Source organism: Falco punctatus, assembly GCF_963210335.1.
Source record: "Falco punctatus genome assembly, chromosome: 6".
Taxonomy (NCBI): Eukaryota; Metazoa; Chordata; class Aves; order Falconiformes; family Falconidae; genus Falco; species Falco punctatus.
The window spans coordinates 89,987,585-90,009,472 of NC_137585.1; the positions used below are offsets into that span (position 1 = coordinate 89,987,585).

General features: G+C 36.2%; 1 protein-coding gene across 2 annotated transcripts in view; it reads right to left on the reverse strand.

Moving 5' to 3' along the window:
• TBC1D22A (TBC1 domain family member 22A) overlaps nt 1-21,888 on the reverse strand; it is a 180,871-nt gene that overhangs the window by 128,650 nt on the left and 30,333 nt on the right. For both annotated transcript variants that reach the window (XM_080394100.1, XM_080394101.1), the window contains exons 5-8: nt 20,426-20,496; nt 13,753-13,881; nt 12,739-12,801; nt 4,982-5,096 (exon numbers count right to left, since the gene is read on the reverse strand). In XM_080394100.1, coding sequence (XP_080250226.1) covers nt 4,982-5,096; nt 12,739-12,801; nt 13,753-13,881; nt 20,426-20,496 — 378 coding nt within the window. The remainder of the gene's footprint in view (nt 1-4,981; nt 5,097-12,738; nt 12,802-13,752; nt 13,882-20,425; nt 20,497-21,888) is intronic.

Here is a 21,888-nt window from a genome sequence, read left to right on the forward strand (position 1 = left end):
TCCACTTATCTCCTCAAAACCCCAATGCATGAGCCCTATTCGTAGTTCTCCAAGGACTAGCAAATTGGTGGAGCTCAATAGGACAGGTCTAGGTGTTTAGATGCATTAATCCTGCTATCTCAGATAAATGTATCACCCAAGGTTTCAGCTCTGTCTTGTAAAGGAAATAATGCATGCTAAAGAAAATTTTTCCTTCTAACCCTGTAAGTATGAGAAAAAACTTCTAGCAGCTCTCTGGAGTCAGTGGGTTATACTCTCTGCTCTCTGGCTTACTGCCTCAGCACTCAAATTCAGTTTTATGTATATTCTAAACAGATTTACTTACTGCATAAAAATTACAACTCTTTCCTGGAGAAAAGAAAAATCTCCCTCCTATATTGACGACTTTTTCATATTTTATGAAGAAACAATGAGGAATTACCTCAGATACAGCCGTGACAGTGCTCTGAAACATCACTCCAATTATATTATGAAAATTAAAATTTTATTAGTTATACCATTTAACAAACTATGTAAAAAACAGAATTAATAGTTTTAAATGTAATTATTTGCAGCTGAAAAGGAAGGAGAGAAGGCAATAACCAGTACAAAATCTCATTTTAAGGACAGGACACACAAGAGGGAATTAAAAGAAAGGTAAGCAAGGGAGCTATACACAGATGACTGCTTTTCCAGGATTAAAGTACCTTTATCTTATCACAGATAACACTGGTCTGGGACTAAATCCCATACAAACCCCATTAGGGTTTGGGCCTGGATTAATTATTCCATAAAGTCATGTATGTATCAATTAAAAAAATACTAGGTAACAGAAGTTGCATTTACTACCTTCGACAAAATAATTGAAGATCACAAGACAAATACTTACAAGGGTAAGACCCCCTCTCTTTCCAAAGTTTTCAGTTCATGAGCTCTTCTAAGCTCCTCAGATTGTCTCAAGCTCCTTTATTACAAGATTGCTGACAATATCTCAATCGCCATTCCAGTCTTCAGTAGCCTTTTCTTGATGTTCTTTATCCAACCAAATTATGAAATGCTACAATAGTGTTCATTTCCTGCCCTTGACTTCCTACTAACTCTTAATTTTCTCTTGATTCAGCACTGCTTGAGGTTTCAAAGTGATTTCACACAGCCATTCCACTTAGTAATGGCCTGACATGCATCCTTATTATGATGGTGTTTCTCTTGAGCTCTCATCTCTCTGGATGGTGACCCAGGTCCTCTCTGTGGTGTTAAATACACACACAAGGCCCAGGAAATTACTGAAATGCAGACGCAGTAGTGAGACGTCACAGGTACTGAAATGTAGCTGACTCCATGAGCAAGAAACCATGGACAACTGTGCAGCACAACTTAATACCTGGAAACAGCGTGTATCAACAGGAACTCAGGAGCAACAGAGGAGTGTACAAAGAAAGTAACACGTATGGCAACTTGAAATAGAATTTGCAGTCCAGTGCAAAATATCCTTGTCCACGTTAAATCAGTGAACAGTGAGCAGTCACGTGGTATATCTTACCTCAATACCAAAATTGCCACTGGAATTGTACCCACATGGACGATATTCATTTTGACACAAACTAATATGCTAGAAAGACAAAGAGCTTTCAGGAAAGCTGCCCTGACAGTACTTACCATTTGTTCTGGCAACTCATAACAGTGCTTCGTCATGTAGGAGGTTGTAAGTAATGACAAAATAGTTTTTCTGTACAACTGGTGTTTGAAATTCCAAAGGAACCTTTATATTACGGCAGAATAAGCTTAAAGATGCCTAGCATTTTGGGGGAGTGGGGGGAAGTTGAGATTGACACACACAATCACCTAGTATGAAGAACCTAAGGTTCAAATTCCTACTTCTAATGTAGACCAGAAATCCTAATCTGAATATACTGTATTCCAGCAGGGGCTGATATCTAAGCCCTCTGAAATTTTCTTTTAACTGCAGTTGTGCCTCTCCTGGTTTGGTTTGACAGCCAAGTTTTATCCTGTTGAAAGCATTACAGTATTCTACTGTTATTGCAGAACAGGGAACTAATGAGACACTACCAAATTACACTTCCATCGCATTTACACGGCTGTAAAGGTTGAAGGAATGCTCGCCACATTTAACATACTCATTTCTTATTTTCAGTCGCTCAACCTATTCTAAATGTGTGAACTTATGTGCTGAAATTAGGTACCTCAATCCATACTAAACCATCAAAACATCCACGACTTTGGTCCTTATAAAAAGACCCCAAAACCTACTTTTTAGTATTCAGATTTGAATGAAAAGGCACATAAATTGTCACTTCCACACATGTCATTTGTATCTTCAAAAGTTATTTAGCAACACCTTTCCAAATAGTGTCTGGATGTCTTTAGCAGAGTAAAAGACTCCCAACACTAGAATAAATGTCTCACACTTGTTATGCAAGATTAAAGATTAAGGGCTCTCTTAGTCATAAACAAACATTACTTTCCTCCCACCAAAATATTGGAAAAAACTTCAACTGTACAAACACTATCAGGATATACCATCAAATGACCTCATCAGCACATAGTTATTAATGGCATTGTTATTAATAAGAATTTATTATTAATCTTTAACTCTTCAGGACCTCTTTTTTTTTAATTGTAGAAAGAACCTAAAATAAAAGGCATTATCAATTTCAACAGCATGATTCCAGACCCAAGTGACTAAGAATTGCAACACAAAGGTTTCAGTTAAATTGAGAAAGATACAAAAAACAATAAAGTACTAATAAAGCAGTTTAAGTTACAAGCCAATACTCACTTAATCAGAGCAAGAAATAAGATCTAGAGAAAATTTCTAAGATAAATTGAGTATTACTAGATACTAAATACACTAATAGCTTAAACATTTTTGCTAGGAAGCTCCTTCAATTCTGCATTAATTTCTATCAAAATCACTTAGGTACAATTCAGAGTCCAATTTTCTAAATCTCATGATTTCTAACATACTTCATAAATGTAACGTCCCTATTTCAAGTATAAGTAAAATGCACATTTACTCTAACTTGAATGCATTACTCAGTGTAAACTGAATATATTCAAAAGATTCAAATCAAAAAGCTATTTAAAGTCAAATCAAGTTTTTATGTGTCACTGGGGGAAATAACCGCTGTTAGCACTTAGCCAAGACCACCACTATATTAAAGAAAGCACCTCCATTTCAGTATTTTTCTTATTATATAGACATTAACTTTTAAATGAACTTTAAGAATACAGTTTTCCGAGTTCCATACATTTGCAGTGGCAAAATCTCTTGTATGGTTGTTAGGTTTTGAGTTTTGTCTTTCTTCACTGGACACTCAGTGGAACAGCTATGCTCTCCAATACAAAAACACTGACAAACTGGCAAATATATTAACAATCACCAGGGTCTCCAAATGTAAGTTGGTGATAAAGACAAACTTATTTACCATATTAATTAAATGGTCTATTTAACATGGAATATCAATTCTCTAATCACATCTCATTTGAACTTCTTATTTCAATTAACAACCCTAAAGTCTACTGGAGACCCTACTGTTCTAGGATCATTAAGAACGTTTTCATTATCTGTCAAATGAGGGAGTAAAAGGCAGAAACTGCAAGTACTCTCAGGAGTAGGCCTCTACCCTGCTTAAGAGATGATTAGGTAGAAAGCAGTGGTAGTTCTCATTAGTTGCTTAGCAATGAAATGTCCCCCTATGAAACAAGAAATGAACAAAGCAACAGAGGTGTTGCCATGCAAATGAGTAAATGGATAGTCTATCATCCACTCAAGGATAATCTGTCCTTCATTAAATCTAATAAATCTGGATTAAGACACCAATGGGTATCTTACGTAGAGAAGGTAGGAGTAATCCGCTATATACAGCCCCACTGAAGTTAGTCAGACAGCATGTTGTTCAAGTTTACATATAAGCACTGTGTATTTTCGTTGTACGTACGTATGACAAATAGAAGTACAAGGAAAACAGTTTTAATTCACGGCACATTAACGCTGTCATTTTTACTGTTTAACCGTAGCAGTTATATCCATAGCGATACCCCAATTACTAATGAATAATTGCTAATGACTAGCCATACTCTTAATGTTTATAAAGACATAAAAACTAATCTACAGATTTAAGGCATGAATTGTTTTCTAGTAAGAGTTGAGTATTTAACAGATATCTGAGTTGGCAAATAAAAAAGTTTTCAGAAAGTATACTCACATATAAAGCCACAAACTCAACAAATATAGCTGTTTATGCTCCTGTTGTTACTAGTGGTATGTGTTGTAAGCCCCAGAACAGCCCAGTTCTTCACCAGAGAAATTTCATTACTGCCGCCTTAAATTTCAGTCCCTAATTTCAGGTTGCCATTCTTTCAGTCACAAATCTAGTTCAATAGGTTCCCTCTACTTAAATTTCCTTACCACTCATTTAAAAGATTTCCTTGTTTCATGTTTGGTTTTTCTTGTTTTAGTGTGGGCATTTTTTTTCCTGCCATCTCATTTTGTTTTTCTTAAACACCTTCTCACTTCATATGTACAATTAAAAGTTTTCACAGAAAACATGGGGGGAGCGGGGAGAAAGGGAGAATAAAGCCATCTTTGAAGAAAAAGGCATCAGGAGTGGTGAACACTTAACTAGAAATCAAGGTGATAGCAAAACCCAGATTGTGATTCTTCCCCCTGCTTTCAGATATCACAAATGAGAACGTTGTCGCAACTGCTACAGAGAGGTTTGGTTGGGTTTTGTTGTTAGGAGAAGGTTGTTTGGAATAAAAACCTGAACGATTCCTGAACTCCACCAACTACTTACACAAGATCTATTTGCTTCTCAGTATATATTTAAGAGAACTAAATGGATTTAGAATTTCAAAATTTTATGATTAATGCATCAAATAATGTTTTGATTAGCTCATCCAAATTGTTATTCAGATTAAAATGAAGATGTTGTTCCAAAACCAGTACCAAGTCATATTTTGGTATTAAGACAAATCTTACCTATATATTCACAAACGAAGACTACGAAAAAGGGAGTAACCAGATCATTTATGCCCTGAACATATCCACTGGCTGGATGACGTATTGCCCAGATAAATAAAATTCTTTCAAAGATCTGAAAAAGAGTTAAAGAAGCTATCAGAAATTTTATAAACTATTTTAAACCATATACTTGAATATTTTACAAGGACAAATATAATAATCATTAAGAAACTAGTATAAAAACAAGTATACAAAAGCCTAAATGAACACTAGTACTCATAATTAACATTCAGTGCTAAGTAAGCTTCTCAGTTCTTCAGAAGAAATACATTTTCAGGGTATTAGCACATGTTAAAACCAACCAGTTACAGTAGTTACAAAAAAGTAGCACTTATTCATGAAAGCTTTTCCGACAATATAAAATTTATCTTTCCTCGAGAGACAGAAATATTAAATCATTTTCCCATTATTTTTCACCTTTTTGAAAGTATTTTATCAATATACTATTCTATTTATTCCTAAATTACAGAAAAAAGTACTTCACGTAGCTTAGATGTTTTAACAACATGCCCATAAAAAGAGATTCCATAATAGGTAAGCTTGCCCAATACTGTAGCGTGGGGGTTTAGGCTTCAGAAGAATGTATACTGGCAATTAAAAAAAAAAAAAATCTGAAAAAAAAAACCACAAACCAGAAAATGTAGAAATAAGGCAGCTGTGCCTGCCATATCACATAACCTCACCTCCTCAACTCTGTGAACTGTATTTTGATTAGGATCTGCAAAAGCTCCTAAGGCCACCACATATCTCACCATGGGAAGGACAGCATGAGAACAGTGCTGGGCAGGGAGGTCACAGAACTTCTCTGACACAATATAGGACTGTGACAAGCCATATTTTCTCTCAATTATTTGCTTCTGAACGAGCTACATGTCTTTTAAATACTGCAAATAAGCAGTGGAGTGAAAGTTTCAAAGTGTTTTGCCCCGGTTACAGGTACTCAATCGGGTATAATCTTCTGAAGCAAAAGAATATTTGCTCTTTCCATTGAAGGTCTGGCCAAGAAACCAGAATGCAGAGGCAGGTAAGGGGAGCAGAGGAAGGACAGCTCAAACCAAAGGACTATGTTGCTTTTAAGATCAGAGCTCACTACTAATAAAACAATGATGGACTTTGTAAGGACCCCAAGGAGATTCCATAGTTTGCTGCAACCCCAGAAGTCAATGAATGCTCAAGGCTTCAAGAAAGCCCATGAAAGACTTCACCTGACAGGACGCAATAGGGAGAGGAAGTTTAGTTTATGCAGCTGGTCTTATTTCTATTCAAGCTCACTTCAAGTTTTTTGCTTTTTTAGATTAAGATACTGACCATTCTAATTCCATTTTAAATAAGAATCTTAATTTTGTTTAAAAGCCCTCTTGCAGACATTTTTAAGTAAGGAGATAGAGGCATATATGACTCGCATCTGAGTACTTGAGAGTCCCATCACAGGCTTCCACGTGAGCTACCTGAAGCTGAAACACATTTGCATCTTTTGCTTTGGAAACAAGTCCCAAATATCAACATCTACCTTTCTCACACAAGTTTTCTTTTGATAATCAACTTCCCTTAATCTCCAGATTTTACAATTCCCTGGAATGCTGAAAATCCACAGAACAAGGGACACTGTCAACAACAATAAATATGAAGAGCTTTGGTGGGCGCTGAAACAAGCCTTAGCTTAGGTCTGATCCGTTACAGCTGCAATTACGGTTCAGTTTTTGCACAGTGTCACTTCAGTTTGGGAGCAAAGATTAGGCAGAAAGTGAAGTATTCACATAGCAAATTCTTCATAAAAACCTCTTGTTTTCATTAGCCAAGATGCTTATTCCTTCACCTATATTTTTTTTCTTGGTGCCGGTCCAGTTACCTCATTTTTTTTAATACACACTGCACATCATACTAAAAAGATACCAACCTCTGCCCATCAAGCAATAGCCAGTGGGGTTTCATTGTCTATCAACAACTATATAAGTGACCTGTCATTTACAGCTTGCTTTTACATTTTACATAATTATACATTTATTAAATTAGTTGTTTATGTCATATTTTTTACTATTATTAGAAAACTACAAATCTATCTAGGTTCGTTACCTCATAGCCATCCTTCCTGCTTCTGTCAGCTGCCATTTCTAGATTCAGTAATGTTAATTTTTTCAGTATTATCAGTGTTATTCCGTTTTACTTCAAATAAAAGATGTTTAGCATACTGCAAATACAAATAACTCTTCAAAACAAATAGAGATGACTAGAAAAACCCATTTAAATAGCAATTTTTGAACGTAGAATAGTGTTATGCACTAGGCTAAATAAACTCCTGGTGTGATGAGGTTACAAAATACACACAGTGAGAAACAAAAAAATAACTTTTTAAAAAATCAGTAATTCAGTAACAGACACTGTAAAAATTAAAATAGTAGTGCTTTTCATTAAGGCATTTCTCAAGTCAAACAATCCCCACATTTGTACCACCAAACTTTCCTTTACTCAGAACCTGATAACATACATAGTTTACATTGCAAATTGAGATGCCTATGGATTTCAAACATTTTTAAAATCCAGGTATGAAAACTAAGTGGGTAGGGGTGTTGTCTGGATTTGGGTTGTTTTTAATATTACTGAGCAGGAAGGACCACTCAGCGATTTAAACGTTGGATTTAATATCGCCTTCTAATCAGAAATTCAACAAATACACACTGAAATAGTGTTTTCAATTTCCTAACCATTTCCATAAAGTTTCATTTGCTGTTCTGAATTGAAAAAAAAAAAAAAAAAAAAAAAATGAGCACTGAAACCAGAAAGGCAGACTGATTTAAGTTTTTACACAGCACTCATCACTGTGTTCAAATAGGGCTCATTAAAAAAGTCACTTTCCCCAAAGGTTTCCTTCTTGATTTTCAAATCAGCAACAGAATCTGGAATTACTTTTCTACTATGAGCCACTACATCTCATGAGATGTCATTACCAATCAATTACTCTCTCTTGAATTTAACTCTCATTCATGGTAACATTAAGAACTATATTCATATACATGAAGAGAAGAATTCATTAGCTTAAATGCAGATTTTGAATTTCCTGTGGGTTTTGCCACCTCAGAGGAACTCCAGACCCCCCAAACCTTCAATCACAAAGGCTTTTAAGAATTTGCTTTTCATTTTCTATGTATAGGAAAAAAACCAAAGAGGCAGGGACAAATTTATAAACTATTTTTAAATTGTGTTGTTTCCTTGGAATTACTTCTCCCATACTATGCAAGCATCGACAGGAAATACACAGCCATGTACTAGACATTTAAACAAAACTCAGTTAAAGATATAGAAAACGTTGATAGTAAGTTACAGACTACACCACACCAACTAATCAAATCTAACAAGCCTAAACTTGCCGTCATTAGTCTTTAAAATAAACTTTGTGAACCATACGGAGGAAGACCTCTAACTCTTCTCTCCTCCTCTTTGAGGGCCACAATTTATTCCCAGTCCTTTAACATTACCTTCCTCCCACCCAGGATCCACATAACTCCCATAAAATGTAAAGCACTTCAAACTGATTTTAAAAGTAACATAATAATGAGTTATTGTCACACATCAGACTCAAAACACCTTCTAAACTGAAACATTTTATTATGGAAATGAAACTCCAAGTTAAAATAAATTAAAGCTTTTATTAACTCTAATGAAAAGCTCTTTGGGAACAGAGACTCAGATACCACCAAGTGCAATACAAATCTTGGAATAGTAACATTTGGAAATTGAAGTCAGAAGACATCATGAGGTTTATACACATTATGCTTCTAGTCTTTTGACTAGCATTTTTCATAGAACCATAGAATGCTTTGGGTTGGAAGAGACCTTACAGATCATCTAGTAACATACACACACACTAGACACCTTCCACCAGACCAGGTTGCTCCAGCCTGGCCTTGAACACTTCCAGGGACGGGGCAGCCACAGCTTCTCCGGGCAGCCTGTGCCAGTGCCTCACCACCCTCACAGTAAAGAATTTCTTCCTAATAGCTAATCTAAATCTTTCAGTTTAAAGTTTCAGTTTAAAGACGTTCCCCTAATCCTATCACTACATGCCCTTGTCAAAAGTCCCTCTTCAGCTTTCTTGTAGGCTCCCTTTAGGTCCTGGAAGGCTGCTGTAAGGTCTCCCAGCTTTGTTGCCTTCAGTCTCTTGACCTCATTCCATGTGACATTCTTCCTAGTAGCGGTATCATTATTCCAAACCTCTGCAGCATCAAAAATATGTACAAAAAACATCATAATATCCACAGTAAGTCTTGCACACAATGCCACACCCTTTGAAACCCGTCTGATGCATACTTTGATTCCCTTCTTTATAGCTCCTGTCAACTTGCCTTAAAAAAAGGGAAAGTGACCATTGCTCACCTGGGACCAACAACATCTCCCCCCTCCCTAAAAAGCAGTCAGCTCTGGGAGCAATGAGAGGCCCTTGTCTGCACTGAGCCCTTGGGAATAGGAAGGGATCCCCTATGAGGATAGGGGATGAGGCTGTGCTAGGGTAGGGCTCCAAAAACCCAGAAAGGGAGAGGATGCAGCAAAGGAGAAGTTGGATGTCATGACTCTACCAGCATCATTTACACTAGTCTTTGTAAGATGACATTATGCAAGCTGGCTTTGGTTCTCTTGGATCAAATGGATGAGATTGGGTATGGACAGGGGTTTTTTTTATTTTTTGGGGGGAGGGGGGACACGCCACAGAGGGATTGTTGTTTTTTTAAAACATGAAAGCAGCAGCACTCTACTTGTGCAATGCCTGGATCACATAAATAAGAATTATGTTCATCTATTTTATCTGGCTCAATTATGCTTGTTAGGTGGCCCAATTTACTAAACATTCAAATTAAAGAAATCTACCAGGCTGTATTCAACATACTAATTTAAGGGGCTGTATACATGAAATAGAATTACTAGCATTGGAAAATAATTTAATGCCACTTGCAAGAGCAATCAGTTTCTAAAAAGTATGGATTTAAAATGTTTACTTCAAAGCAGTATTTAAGATTAGAAAGCATTAGAAAACATGCTTTTGGACAAGTTTAACAAATAACTAGAAGTGAAAGCAATGCTAATTTTGTGGGGGGAAACACACTCGTAAATGACATCTCAGTCAATCCCATTAAATGAATATGCTACATGAGCAATGTTGTTAATCTGTAAAAAGACAACTAAAAGTGAAAAAGATCTAAAAAAATTCACATTTAATGGTCCACAAAATTAACTGAAACTGCAATCCAGGCTCAAACTTCACTGAATAATAATTGGTATTGAAATTCTATTGACATTACTGGATTTTACTTAGCAAAAAGTTAGACACAGTATTTCCTTTTTATTTTAATTACTCCAAGCAATAATGAGAGGTATTTTATCCTGGGAGTGTCTACTAGTTCTGAAGTTGACTGTCAGCATTTTCATTAAACCAGCCTATTTTCAGATTAATTACAATTCAGCTATTAAAAAAAAATTCTCCTGTCAACTATGACTGCTTCTAAAAAATACTGCACTAGTATCTTCTTCACATTAATATACTCTCCAAATTTCCAAATAAACTCTTTAGCTCTAAGTTAATCATTTAACCAAAAAGAGACTGCAAATACCCTGTAACTTAATTCTTTGCAATGTCTTATAATAAGATGCTTTCCTCAACACACCAAATATTTAACAAAAAAAAAATGTTTCAAATGTTGGAAAACCTTGACCATATCTTCTTTAACTATCAATACAAGTTTACTCTAACACTTCTAACTGTATTATGGAAAAAGCATGTAACTATGGTAGATACAAAGCTGTGTTTCTATAAACTGTTATCAAGTTTGCATCTAAAAAAAATGTATTAACCATCTCTTAAAAGCAGTCATAGAAATATATTGTGTTATGCATAATCTAATAAAGACAAAACTAGTCCAAGATCCCACAAGTTTGTCTGACAATCCTATTATTTTACTAAATGCTTTATTTAAAAATATTCTCCAATGAGAATAGTTCGTCTTTCTTAGTATCATTTATTATTATCATCAGTTTTTATTAAGCTACTTCTCATCCAAATAATTTGGTTAAAAGAAAGGGCATTAAACATTCTAAATAAGCTTTTTAGCTGGAATTTCTATTTTAAAGTTGTTTTTACAATTGTTCAGCTAATTTAGAAATAAATACACCACCTAGGAGTCACTCTTGAAGATAAGTTTTTTACTTTGCAATCTTCCTTTAAAAAAAAGAATAGACACAGATTCTTACACCAGACAAATTAAGCAGCTTCTAATTTCTCCTTCACTAAAACACCCGGGGGGGAGGGGGGGGGAGCAGTGCGTGGTGGGAACAAACCATAATTTTGGGGCATTTTCACTTGAACCAAGAAGTACAAAAACACAAGCCTTGTATATCTGAACCAAAGTCATATTCAAGAGACCGATGATCTTCACTGAAAACTTCAGAACAGTTTAACCAACACGATGCAAGGAAGTAAAGAAACCACCCAAAAAAAGCCACCACTACGTTGAATGCAAATACATCTTTAGAACAATTTAAAAGACTATTGCCGATACAGTACAAGTATTTCTTTCCTCTTAGAAGTATTTAAGCATTCTTCTTTCAGTAACTATTTTTTCCAAGAAATAATATTCACCTCTGGTTTCATTTATTGGCTCATTTCTAGCTACAACACTGACACAACTGACACATTCCTTTAATAGTTTATTTCTTACTGGTATTGTTTCACTTCTTGTCCCTTTATTGTTCTTACTTTACTTTTTGATTCGCCCCTAGAAAAGCCCAGGTAAAACACCACCATGTAGAAAGCAGAAAGAACACAGTATTTTTATATAATTTTCTTTCAGAATACCACAATATGCTCTTTCTCCAAACTGATTTCTTCAACATGTGGAGGAGCACTTCCATTAAATAATCACAAGAGCAGAAAAACCAGTGAAAGCTAATTCTGCATTTAGCTTCTCATATCATCTAATGAACTATCAGATGATGTTCTATGTGGCTTTATAACGATACTAAGAACATACATGAAATACATTTGAAGGTCTAACTAGAAACATTAGGAATAAGAAGATATTGAAGGATTAAAAAAAGTAATTGAAAGAGGATGATTCACACCATCTGTACTATTTATTCTTTACAAAGAAAAATCCCCATGGGATTCAATTACCCAACAATATAGACCAATGTGATTAACATTTATTATTAATTCATGTATATTTAATGCAGTAGTAGAAGAATTTCAATAGTGTGCTCAACATACAAAACTTACGAAGAAGCATAATCAAAGAAGGAACACAAACCAGTCATGCTATAAATTCACAAGAATATTTCCCAAGTGGAAGACTCTACGATAAGAACTTCCAGACCTTAAATGATTTTGACAGTTACATAGAACCATGGGAACTATGCTCTGGAGTACTTGAAAAACATTAACTAAATATATAAAAAAGCAAAAACGGAAAAAACCCTCAAAGGCGCAAGACCAAACTGACTGATTCAATGCAGGAGATCAATGAGATGCCTCTCCTTTTACTACTTGTATTTACACTGCTATTCTTAGCCTATACTTACATATCCTCATTTTTTTGACTTTTGTTAAAGTTAGCCCTGAAGTCAAAATAGCAAATGTTGTCAAATTAATTACTAAACAATCCTGTGATAACAGATTCATTAATAACATGGTTTCTTAAAAAAAAATAAAATTCTTTGGATCTTATTCTTACCTCTGTTACTTTGGGCTGAAGTCTTAGAACTTCAGGACTCATGCGTGGGATATCTATATGGATCTAATTAGAGAGAAAAAAGAACACTGTAAAAGGAACCAGCAACACACCTTTTAAATAACACAATAGTAACAAGAATCCTATGGGTTTACAGTATTGGTTGTAATCCCACTGTATAACTGTTTTTGGAATAAAATGGATTTACTGTATTTCAAAACATATGGCCAAATCTGTAAGTCACTGTTAATCTATCAGTGAAGCAAAAAACCCCATCAAAAACTACATATACTTTGTCTTCACATTTTAGGATCCTTACATCGCATTTTGACTGTTTGCAAGTTACAGTCATATTAGCAATACTCACTTCCCCAAAGTAACTATGAGTAAATACATACTACTACTTCTGAAAAGTCATGTTCAATTGACACTACCATATATGCATCTTACTACTAAAGATCAGGCTTGAACCTGAAAGAACAATCTCAGCATCTTCTGTCCTAAGGAAGGCTAAAGTAGTATTGCTTAGTCTTTATTTACTGATACAAACAATTCATTTTAATTAAAAAAAAATATAAGTTATTTGCTTATCTGGGTGGGTAAGAAAGTTTGACATGCCCCTCTTTACTGCAAATCATACAGTTTCAACGTCTTAAGCAGAAGCATGGAGCTAGCAAGAAACAGTCACTGTTATACTTTCCCTCTCCATCCTCATTCATTTGAAGGAGAGTCTGAGCAGGAGGTGAAAGATTTGAAAACCCTACTATTCTTAAATGGAAAACCATGGAAGTGACACATAGCATGACTAAAGCTAGCATTAAAGAAATCCACTATTTTAAATTTCAGACCAAAATATTTCATTATTTTGCTGCCGCAGTGTAGGGAAACAATTGATTAGAGAGCTGTCTATCAAGTAAAATAAAAGAAATAGATAAAACAGTAGCAAACTTCAAAAAGAACCTCTTTCAGTTCTTTAGCAGATCTCCTGTAGGTAAGTCACTTTAATAGGTGTTCTACCTGTCTGTATGTATCTTGGTGATTTTCATCATTTCTGGAATCATAGTATTGTTCAACAAATGCAAAATACTCTTTGCGTTTTCTTTGTAAAGTGCTTTCTCTTCTGTCCACATTTGCAGGAAGATAGCCCTGAGAGGAAAAAAAAAAAAAACCACACAAACAAAAATCCAGTGAAATTAAAAGGGTATTACTCTTTGCTTTACAAAAAGCTGTACCGGCATTCGATTACATGTCCCAGGAATGCTAATAAACTGTATAGTACCATACAGTCCTACATGGATCTGAATAATCCTTTAGTAAATCAGCTTTCTAAACGTTCCAACTGATACAAAAGTTCAGATAAAAACATCTTACTAAAATCAGCTTTTTTCTTTTTCAGAAAAAAATTTTAAGGTTTTCAGCTTTAACAAGCAATTTTTCATCAAGAATTCCAAGACAATGCTTGCCTTCCAAAGAGAAAAGCTCAAATAATTAGTTCAGATAAATGTAATTCTATATGGGTTCATTATTTTCTGTATTTTTATGTGGCCATTTTATTAATTTTTTAAACAAAATGCATATTATCTCAGTGATTTTCAAGTAGGAATGATATACTCTAGCAAATACGTTTAAATTATGGTTAAACTTGTAATACAATTGAGTGTTAATTCAAAAGCTTTACAAACATTCTAGCTGCTTTATTCAGTGTTTCAGAAGAGAAAAAAATAATTTCAACTTTCATTTCATCACAACAGGTTATTAAAAGTTTCATCACAGAAAAAAAGTCTCAACAGCACCAGTGACCGGGCTCTTAAGATGCACGAACGCTAGCTGTACACTTCCTTCATTATTTCCCAAAAGCAATATATGGTATTATCCTATTTTGCTTAAGGTATGGACACACTAATAAAGTCATGTATCAGAAATAGAGGATTATATATTGTTGCATCAAGTACAGAATGTAGCTGAACAGTTCTTCTTTGAACTCATTGATATATATATCAAAAACCCCAATCTTACCCAAAAAATAAATCCATCTTGATTTTCGTGTTTGATCGCTATTTCTGGCATCTAAGTCTACTTACATTTAAAAACCAACAAGCTCAAGTTACTATTTCAGCATTTTATGTTTACTTATATGTATAAGGTATACTTATTAGAAACACTGTTATTAAAGTAACTGGCCACCAAAAAGTTTCCTGAATATACAGAAATAATTAATTCTTTCTTGTAAGCAGCTTGATCTCAAATGATAAACACATACCCCCCAACACCGAAAAAAAAAAAAAACCTAGTCCATTTTTACATACATGGCAGTCCTGAAAAAACAAACAACTTTGTATCAGAAACATTCTAAAGATAAATGACTGTGAAAGAGATCTGGACATCCAAGGCAATGTAAAAAAACCCTAATAATCATATTATTCACTAGTCAAGTCAAATTAAAATATTTCTTGCCAATATTACAAAAGCTCACCTTCCACAGTAAAGCTATCACCATACTAATAGTAAATATTAAAACAAAGAAAAAAATTGTCAGACTTAAGTTTCTTTAACAAAAATACTTCTCCTAAGATCAAAAAAATGCTATACTCTAGGAGCAGCATGTATTTACTGTTATAGAATGAGACATACCTACTGCAACTAACTAATAAAATGCTATGCATTTAACTACAAAAACAACTTCCATATTCACTCCTAAATACTACAAAGAAAAACGGAAGGGCTAAACCTAACATGTTAAAATTGCTAATTATACAATAAAAATAAACACTAAGTGTACAGGTTCCATTACTATCCAGGAACATTCCAACATCATAACCCATTTCTACAACTTCTATTTCACTCAACATTTAGGGACAATATACGCAACATACTAAAACATCAACAGATTTTAAAAAATATCTCTATATGAAGCAACCATAATCCAAGGAGAAATGGCCAGCAACCTGCTAGACCACTTAAACACCAAGTGTCTAAACATCTGAGGGTATCGAGAGAGCTGCCAGAAGTGCTCACTGAGACACTTTCCATCATTTATCAGCATCACTGGTGAACTGGGGCAGTCCTGCAGGCTGGAGGTTAGCCAGTGTGACACCCACCTACGAGAAGAGCCAGGAGGAGGATCCAGGGAACTACAGGCCTGTCAGCCTGACCTCGGGGCTAGGGGAGGTTGTGGAGCAGAACATCCCAAGTGCCATCACACGGCATGTACAACAAGCAGGTGATCAAGCCCAGTCTTTCATAAAGCCACACTGACAGGTCCTGCTTGACTAACCTGATCTCCTTCCATGTCAAGGTGACCCGCTTAGTGGATGAAGGAAAGGCTGCAGGTGTGGCTACCCAGACTTCAGGTAAAGCCTTTGACACCATCTCCCACAGCGTTCTCCTGGAGAAACTGGCAGCTCACGGCCCGGGTGGGTGTACTGTGCCCTGGGCTAAAAGCTGGCTGGCCGGCCGGGCCCGGCGGGTGGTGCTGAGCGGAGTCACATCCCGCTGGCGGCCGGTCACAGGGGGTGTCCCCAGGGCTCCGTGCTGGGGCCAGCCCTGTTTCATGCCTTTATCAATGACCTGGGCGAGGGCACCGAGCGCACCCTCGGCCAGTTTGCAGGTGACACCGAGCTGGGGGCAGTGCTGATCTGCTGGGGGGCAGGAGGCTCTGCAGAGGGGGCTGGGCAGGCCGGGCCGATGGGCCGAGGCCACTTGTAGGAGGTTCAACAGGGCTCAGTGCCGGGTCCTGCCCCTGGGTCACACCAGCCCCACGCAGCGCGACAGGCTGGGGCAGGGGGCTGGGAACTGCCTGGGGGGAAAGGGCCTGGGGGGGCTGGGTGACAGCCCTGGGCAGGAGCCAGCAGGGTGCCCGGGGGGCAAGGCGGCCAACGGCATCCTGGCTTGTGTCAGGGACAGTGTGGCCAGCAGGACCAGGGCGGTGATCGTCCCCCTGCACTGGGCACTGGTGAGGCTGCACCTCTGATCTTGCTTTCAGTTTTGATCTCCTCACTTCAAGACAGACATTGAGGTGGGGGAGCGTGGCCAGAGAAGGGCAACGGAGCTGGTGAAGCGTCTGGAGCACAAGCCCTGTGAGGAATGGCTGAGAGAGCTGGGGGTGTTTAGCCTGGAGAACAGAAGCTTCAGGGGGGACCTTATTGCTCTCTACAGCTACCTGAAAGGAGGCTGTAGAAAGATGGGTCTTGGTCTCTTCTCCTATGGAAGAAGTAATAGGGCATGAGGAAACGGCCTCAGGTCATACCAGGGGAAGTTCAGATTTCACACTGGGAAAAATATCTTCCCTGAAAGGGTGGTCAAGCATTGGAACAGGCTGCCCAGGGACGTGGTAGAACCACCATCCCAGGAAGTGTTTAAAAAACACGTATATGTGGTACTTAGGGACATGATTTAGCAGTGGACCTGACAGTGCTACGTTTACGGTTGGACTCAATGATCTTAAAGGTCTTTTCCAACCTAAACAATTCTGTGTTTCTTATTAAAATAATTTAACATGTTATTGTTCTAATTTCTTCATTGTTTAAGATGGCAACAGAATAAGTACAAACCACACTACACTCCAGACACCTGAAGAGGTACTCGCTTTGGGAAAACTATCTTTTAAGATGTATTGACTCGTGTCTGGTTCCAGATACTTTAAATCACACCAGCTTAACTTTTGCCTCAAGACTCAGTCTGACATTTAATATCCTGTCCCAGTGCTTTCTATTAAGTTACATATTGAATTCTGCCTCCCATTTATTTTCAATGGTTGTTTTTTGGGTTGTTGGTTTTTTCCTGTAGGATATCTTAGTTCCATTAGAAAAGCACATTTGTGAGATCAAACATGATTGTTCAAAGGATACCAATATTTTCTCAGCAAGTCTTTTTGCTATTATTCAGTTTTTAAGACAAGCAATCTTTCAATTGGACACATCTTGTTTCCTGTTCACTTTACAAATTAGGTTTTATTTTTAAAAGTTGGAAAGGCTTGCAACATATCATCAGGGAATAAATTGGTGGACAGTTTAATCTGTTTATTCATTAATTTCCTCCAAAGGCTTTTGCAAACTTATTTTTAGTTTTGTTATTCAAAAAAGAAGTGAGCCTGAATAGTTCTGCTTTATGATTAGGTACAGTATATCTAAAGTTTTTGCTGTATTTTAAAATACATCATGTATTTCTTTTATATAGTGTTACCAGTAGAGATGCATCACATCAACAGCCCCTAAGCATTATATTGATTTTCATATGCTTTCCCTTTGAAAAAACGTATTCATCAAATGTATGTTAGCATTATTATTTAAATCGTACTTTTAAAATTCCAACTTCAATGCTGATTTTACAAAGATTACAATCACAATTCGCCTTCTGCCTCAAATACTACCAGCTGTACTCAGTTCCCCAAGTCAGTCATAGTTTGGGCTTTTTAAGTAAGGCTTCTGAATAATTCCAAAACAAACATATCCACCTTTTATTTAGTTGTAAGTTATGCTTTGGTTTCTTTGGTTTTCTGGTCTTTTTTGGTTTTCAAACTGACCTTTAACCAAAACAGTTTTGCTTCTGTACACTTATTTCACCAATAGCTTCCAGTGCACCTATAGCACAAAACATGATCACATTACACCCTCTTACCTGGGACATACGTTAGCCATAGGCAACATGTTTAAACAACTGATGTGACTTAAAAATTAACTACCATTAGAAAAAAGCATCACGGAGTTTACGACCGCAGATGCTCAAAGAACTTTTTCTTCCCCACTTTGGAAAGATGAAACAAACTGCTGTGTTACAGTATAGAAGAGTAATGATTACTAAATTACTCATTTTTGTGTGGTTCCAAAAATGTATTGACAACCGCTTAGTAGATAAGAAATCATGACAAGAATTACATAATAAAAGCTAGAAACTTTTAAAATATTGCTATTTATTTAAAATTCCACTCTGAAGAATATATATTTATAAGATCCCTTCTCTGTCTTCTCCAAGCTAAACAGGCTCAGGTCTCTCTGCCCTTCCTGGTAAGGGAGATGCTCCAGTCCCTTACTCATCTTTGTAGCCCTCTGCTGGACCCTCTCCAGTAGTTCTCTGTCTCTCCCGAACTGGGGACCCTAGAGCTAGACACAGTACTCCAACTGTGGCCTCATCAGGGCAGAGCACTATGCCTTAGCTTACTATGTTTCAAAGTCAATATTGAGTTAGTCACACTTTTTTTCACTTTGAGTGTTTCCAAACAGGCATCCTAAACTTTAAGGAGAAAAAAAAAAAAAAAAAAAAAAAAAAGCTTTTTTCATTACCAAAGTCTCAGACACCAACTTTGGAAACAGAACTAAAATAAACTGTGTACTGCATGTTTCATTTCAGTTACAGTAGGATACTTGAAAATCCACCATTAATAAGCTGCATCTGCATTTAGCAGCCTAGTTCCTTCAAATGCAAATTTAGAAGTCATCAGCAAAAGAGACTCTTTCAGTCACTGGAAATCAGTCTCAATCTGAAGTAAATACTTCACATTCCCCACTGAATCATTCTACAAAAAGCTAAGCTATTTAAGTCTACTCTCTAAAAAATTCAAGAGTGTTAAACTGCTGTGTGTATAACTCAGAATTTTAAACAGTTCTTAAATGCATGAAGATTTGCTGATAAAGTGTCTTTCAGAGCCTCTGGAGAGTAGACAGATTGAGATTTTTTTTTTTATTCTTTTTAATACAAACATCCTCACAAGTTTTCTCCCAACCACAGACAGACAAACAGCAGCCAAAATGCACAACCATTTGCCATCACAAGTATTATAGCTGAAAAGATTGACATTAAAAGACTCCTATCAGGAAAACACTGTATTTTTTTAGAAGAAGCTTTTAAAATAGAGTGCAAACAGTTTAAAAAAAATCAAGTTCTGTAACACCAAACCCAGTGAATCCCAAATTCCCGAAAGCTTGTCTCTGATGTCCAACTGAAACATCTCCAGTGCTGTTCCATGTTAATTCGCTCAACCTGCTCCCAAGGTAACACCACTGCAAAATCCTCTGACCGCTGGGCAAAGTTCAGAGAACGCAGCCAGCCAAAAACTCACACTACAAAAAAGTCATTAACTTTTTAATTAGCTTGTCTCCCTGAACTGACTCACAGTTCTAACATCAGAGGAGCCAACACCACAAGGTAACTGACCACAGTAGTTCAGATTTGTTTGTTTTAAACCACTACAGAAAAATTGGCCAAAAAACCTGTAAGATACTATCACTGCTTCTCCTCAATATAGTGCTAATCCTTTCTTGTAGTTACTTTAACCTTAAAGTCAGAACGAAGCCTTTTTGCAGGACACCAATAGGCTTCATTTCCTCTACCTATTTTCAAGAAAACCGTAAAATGTACTTGTCTTTGAACTCTCCACCATTCCATTCCATCAAAACTGGTTGAAAGAGGCCACTATCATCACATAAGCCTTTCTTTCATCGAAAGCCAGGCTGAAAAAGTAAAGATATACAGCTGACATGATTTACTACTCCTTCTCGTTCCCCTCCTTTCAGTTTGACAAATTAATCTTGAAATTGAGCAAAAGAACAGAACTTGCATTACAATTCAGCAACAAGACACAATGATTTCAAGTATTACTGATGGATTACATGTCAAGCAAAATTATTTGCAATGCTTGAAAAAACCCTATTACTACTAAATGCAAAGGAAGAAGGAAAAAAAAAATACAACTTACTGAAAGAAGCTTCCATGCAATTGGACGAACCCGTTTGGGAATGCCAGACCAGCTCAACTTCCGTAATTCTTCTATTAAACAAGAAACGTGTCATGAGAACTAAGGAAACTACTAAGAATATACATAGATATATTCAAATTAGCACAAAGTTGTTTACAAGAATGATCACGTCTTCTTGTAAAGTCCAATGAAATCAGAATTATATGGCGGTTCTAATGAATTAATAAAATACTGGATAATTACTATCCATAAAGATACCTATGATAATACATACTGACCGTGTTAAGGTAACTTTCTGGGGTATTTCTCACCATTACTTTTTAGTTTACATGCCTTATATTAACATGCAAGAGATATCCAGTATTATCGTATAATATGCTTACACAGATCCTAACTAAAAATGAGATTTGCAGTTACAGAAAGAGAATGAGACTTTATGTCCAAATGCTGGAATCGAATCCCATGCCATATTCTCACTCTTCATGTTGTACTCCATTCTCTTGAAAGCTGCTTGTCAGATACTATACCCAGCTAAACCAATCTGTGGGACCTGACACTTACTATTTTTTATGAAAATTGCTTATCATGTGAAAAAAGTTATAGCAAAATTACGAAAAATGTAAAGACAAAAGATGCTTAACAGTGTCCCCAGGAAACAGTATTTGAGATATCTGCTTGTACCTCTTCTTACTATGAGTAGAAAATGTGTTTTAAAACTGCTAAAGTTCAAATTATCAACCTGTTAAAGAATACAGGACAACAAAATTCTACATTTTACTTTGCATAGACTTATTCCAATTAATTATGTAATAATTTAATTAACTATGTATATTCCAGTGAATTTTGCTTCTATCATATGCCTATATTTTCCAAATCCTATGTTTCAACAAAGCCGTTAAAAACATTCTGCCTACCTGTCTATCTACCCACCCCAAGAAAACGAAGCACAGGAGAAAGTAATTAGAAGAACTACTTTCTGAGTAGGTATCACAACTGACTGATTTTGGCCATTTATAGATTCATATTTTATTTTTTTATTATGACAAGGACTCCTATTGGCAACATCTGTCTTTACCCTCCCACCCCCAAACTCCTTCTGCTACTCTTAAAGAAAGGTGCATCTATAATATCAAGAAATGCAAATTATCATGTTAGGTGTGGCATGTTATTTTAGAGCAAATTACTTCTAGACTCACAACTACTTGTAACCAGGAATGCAAACACAGTCCACTGAAACCAGTACAATATTTAAAATACATGCAATATATCCCAAGAAAAAGGAATCCGATTTTAAAAGTGTATTGATGCTAAGTAGTTACTGAAGAAAAAAAAAGATAATTCTAAATTGTAATTAAAGGTTGTCAAAGAAGGAACTGAAGCAAACAAAACACTCTAGTATACTGGATTTTGCAGTGTTAAGTTACCTGATCATTAGGATGCCCTATTTTTACATTAGATACATG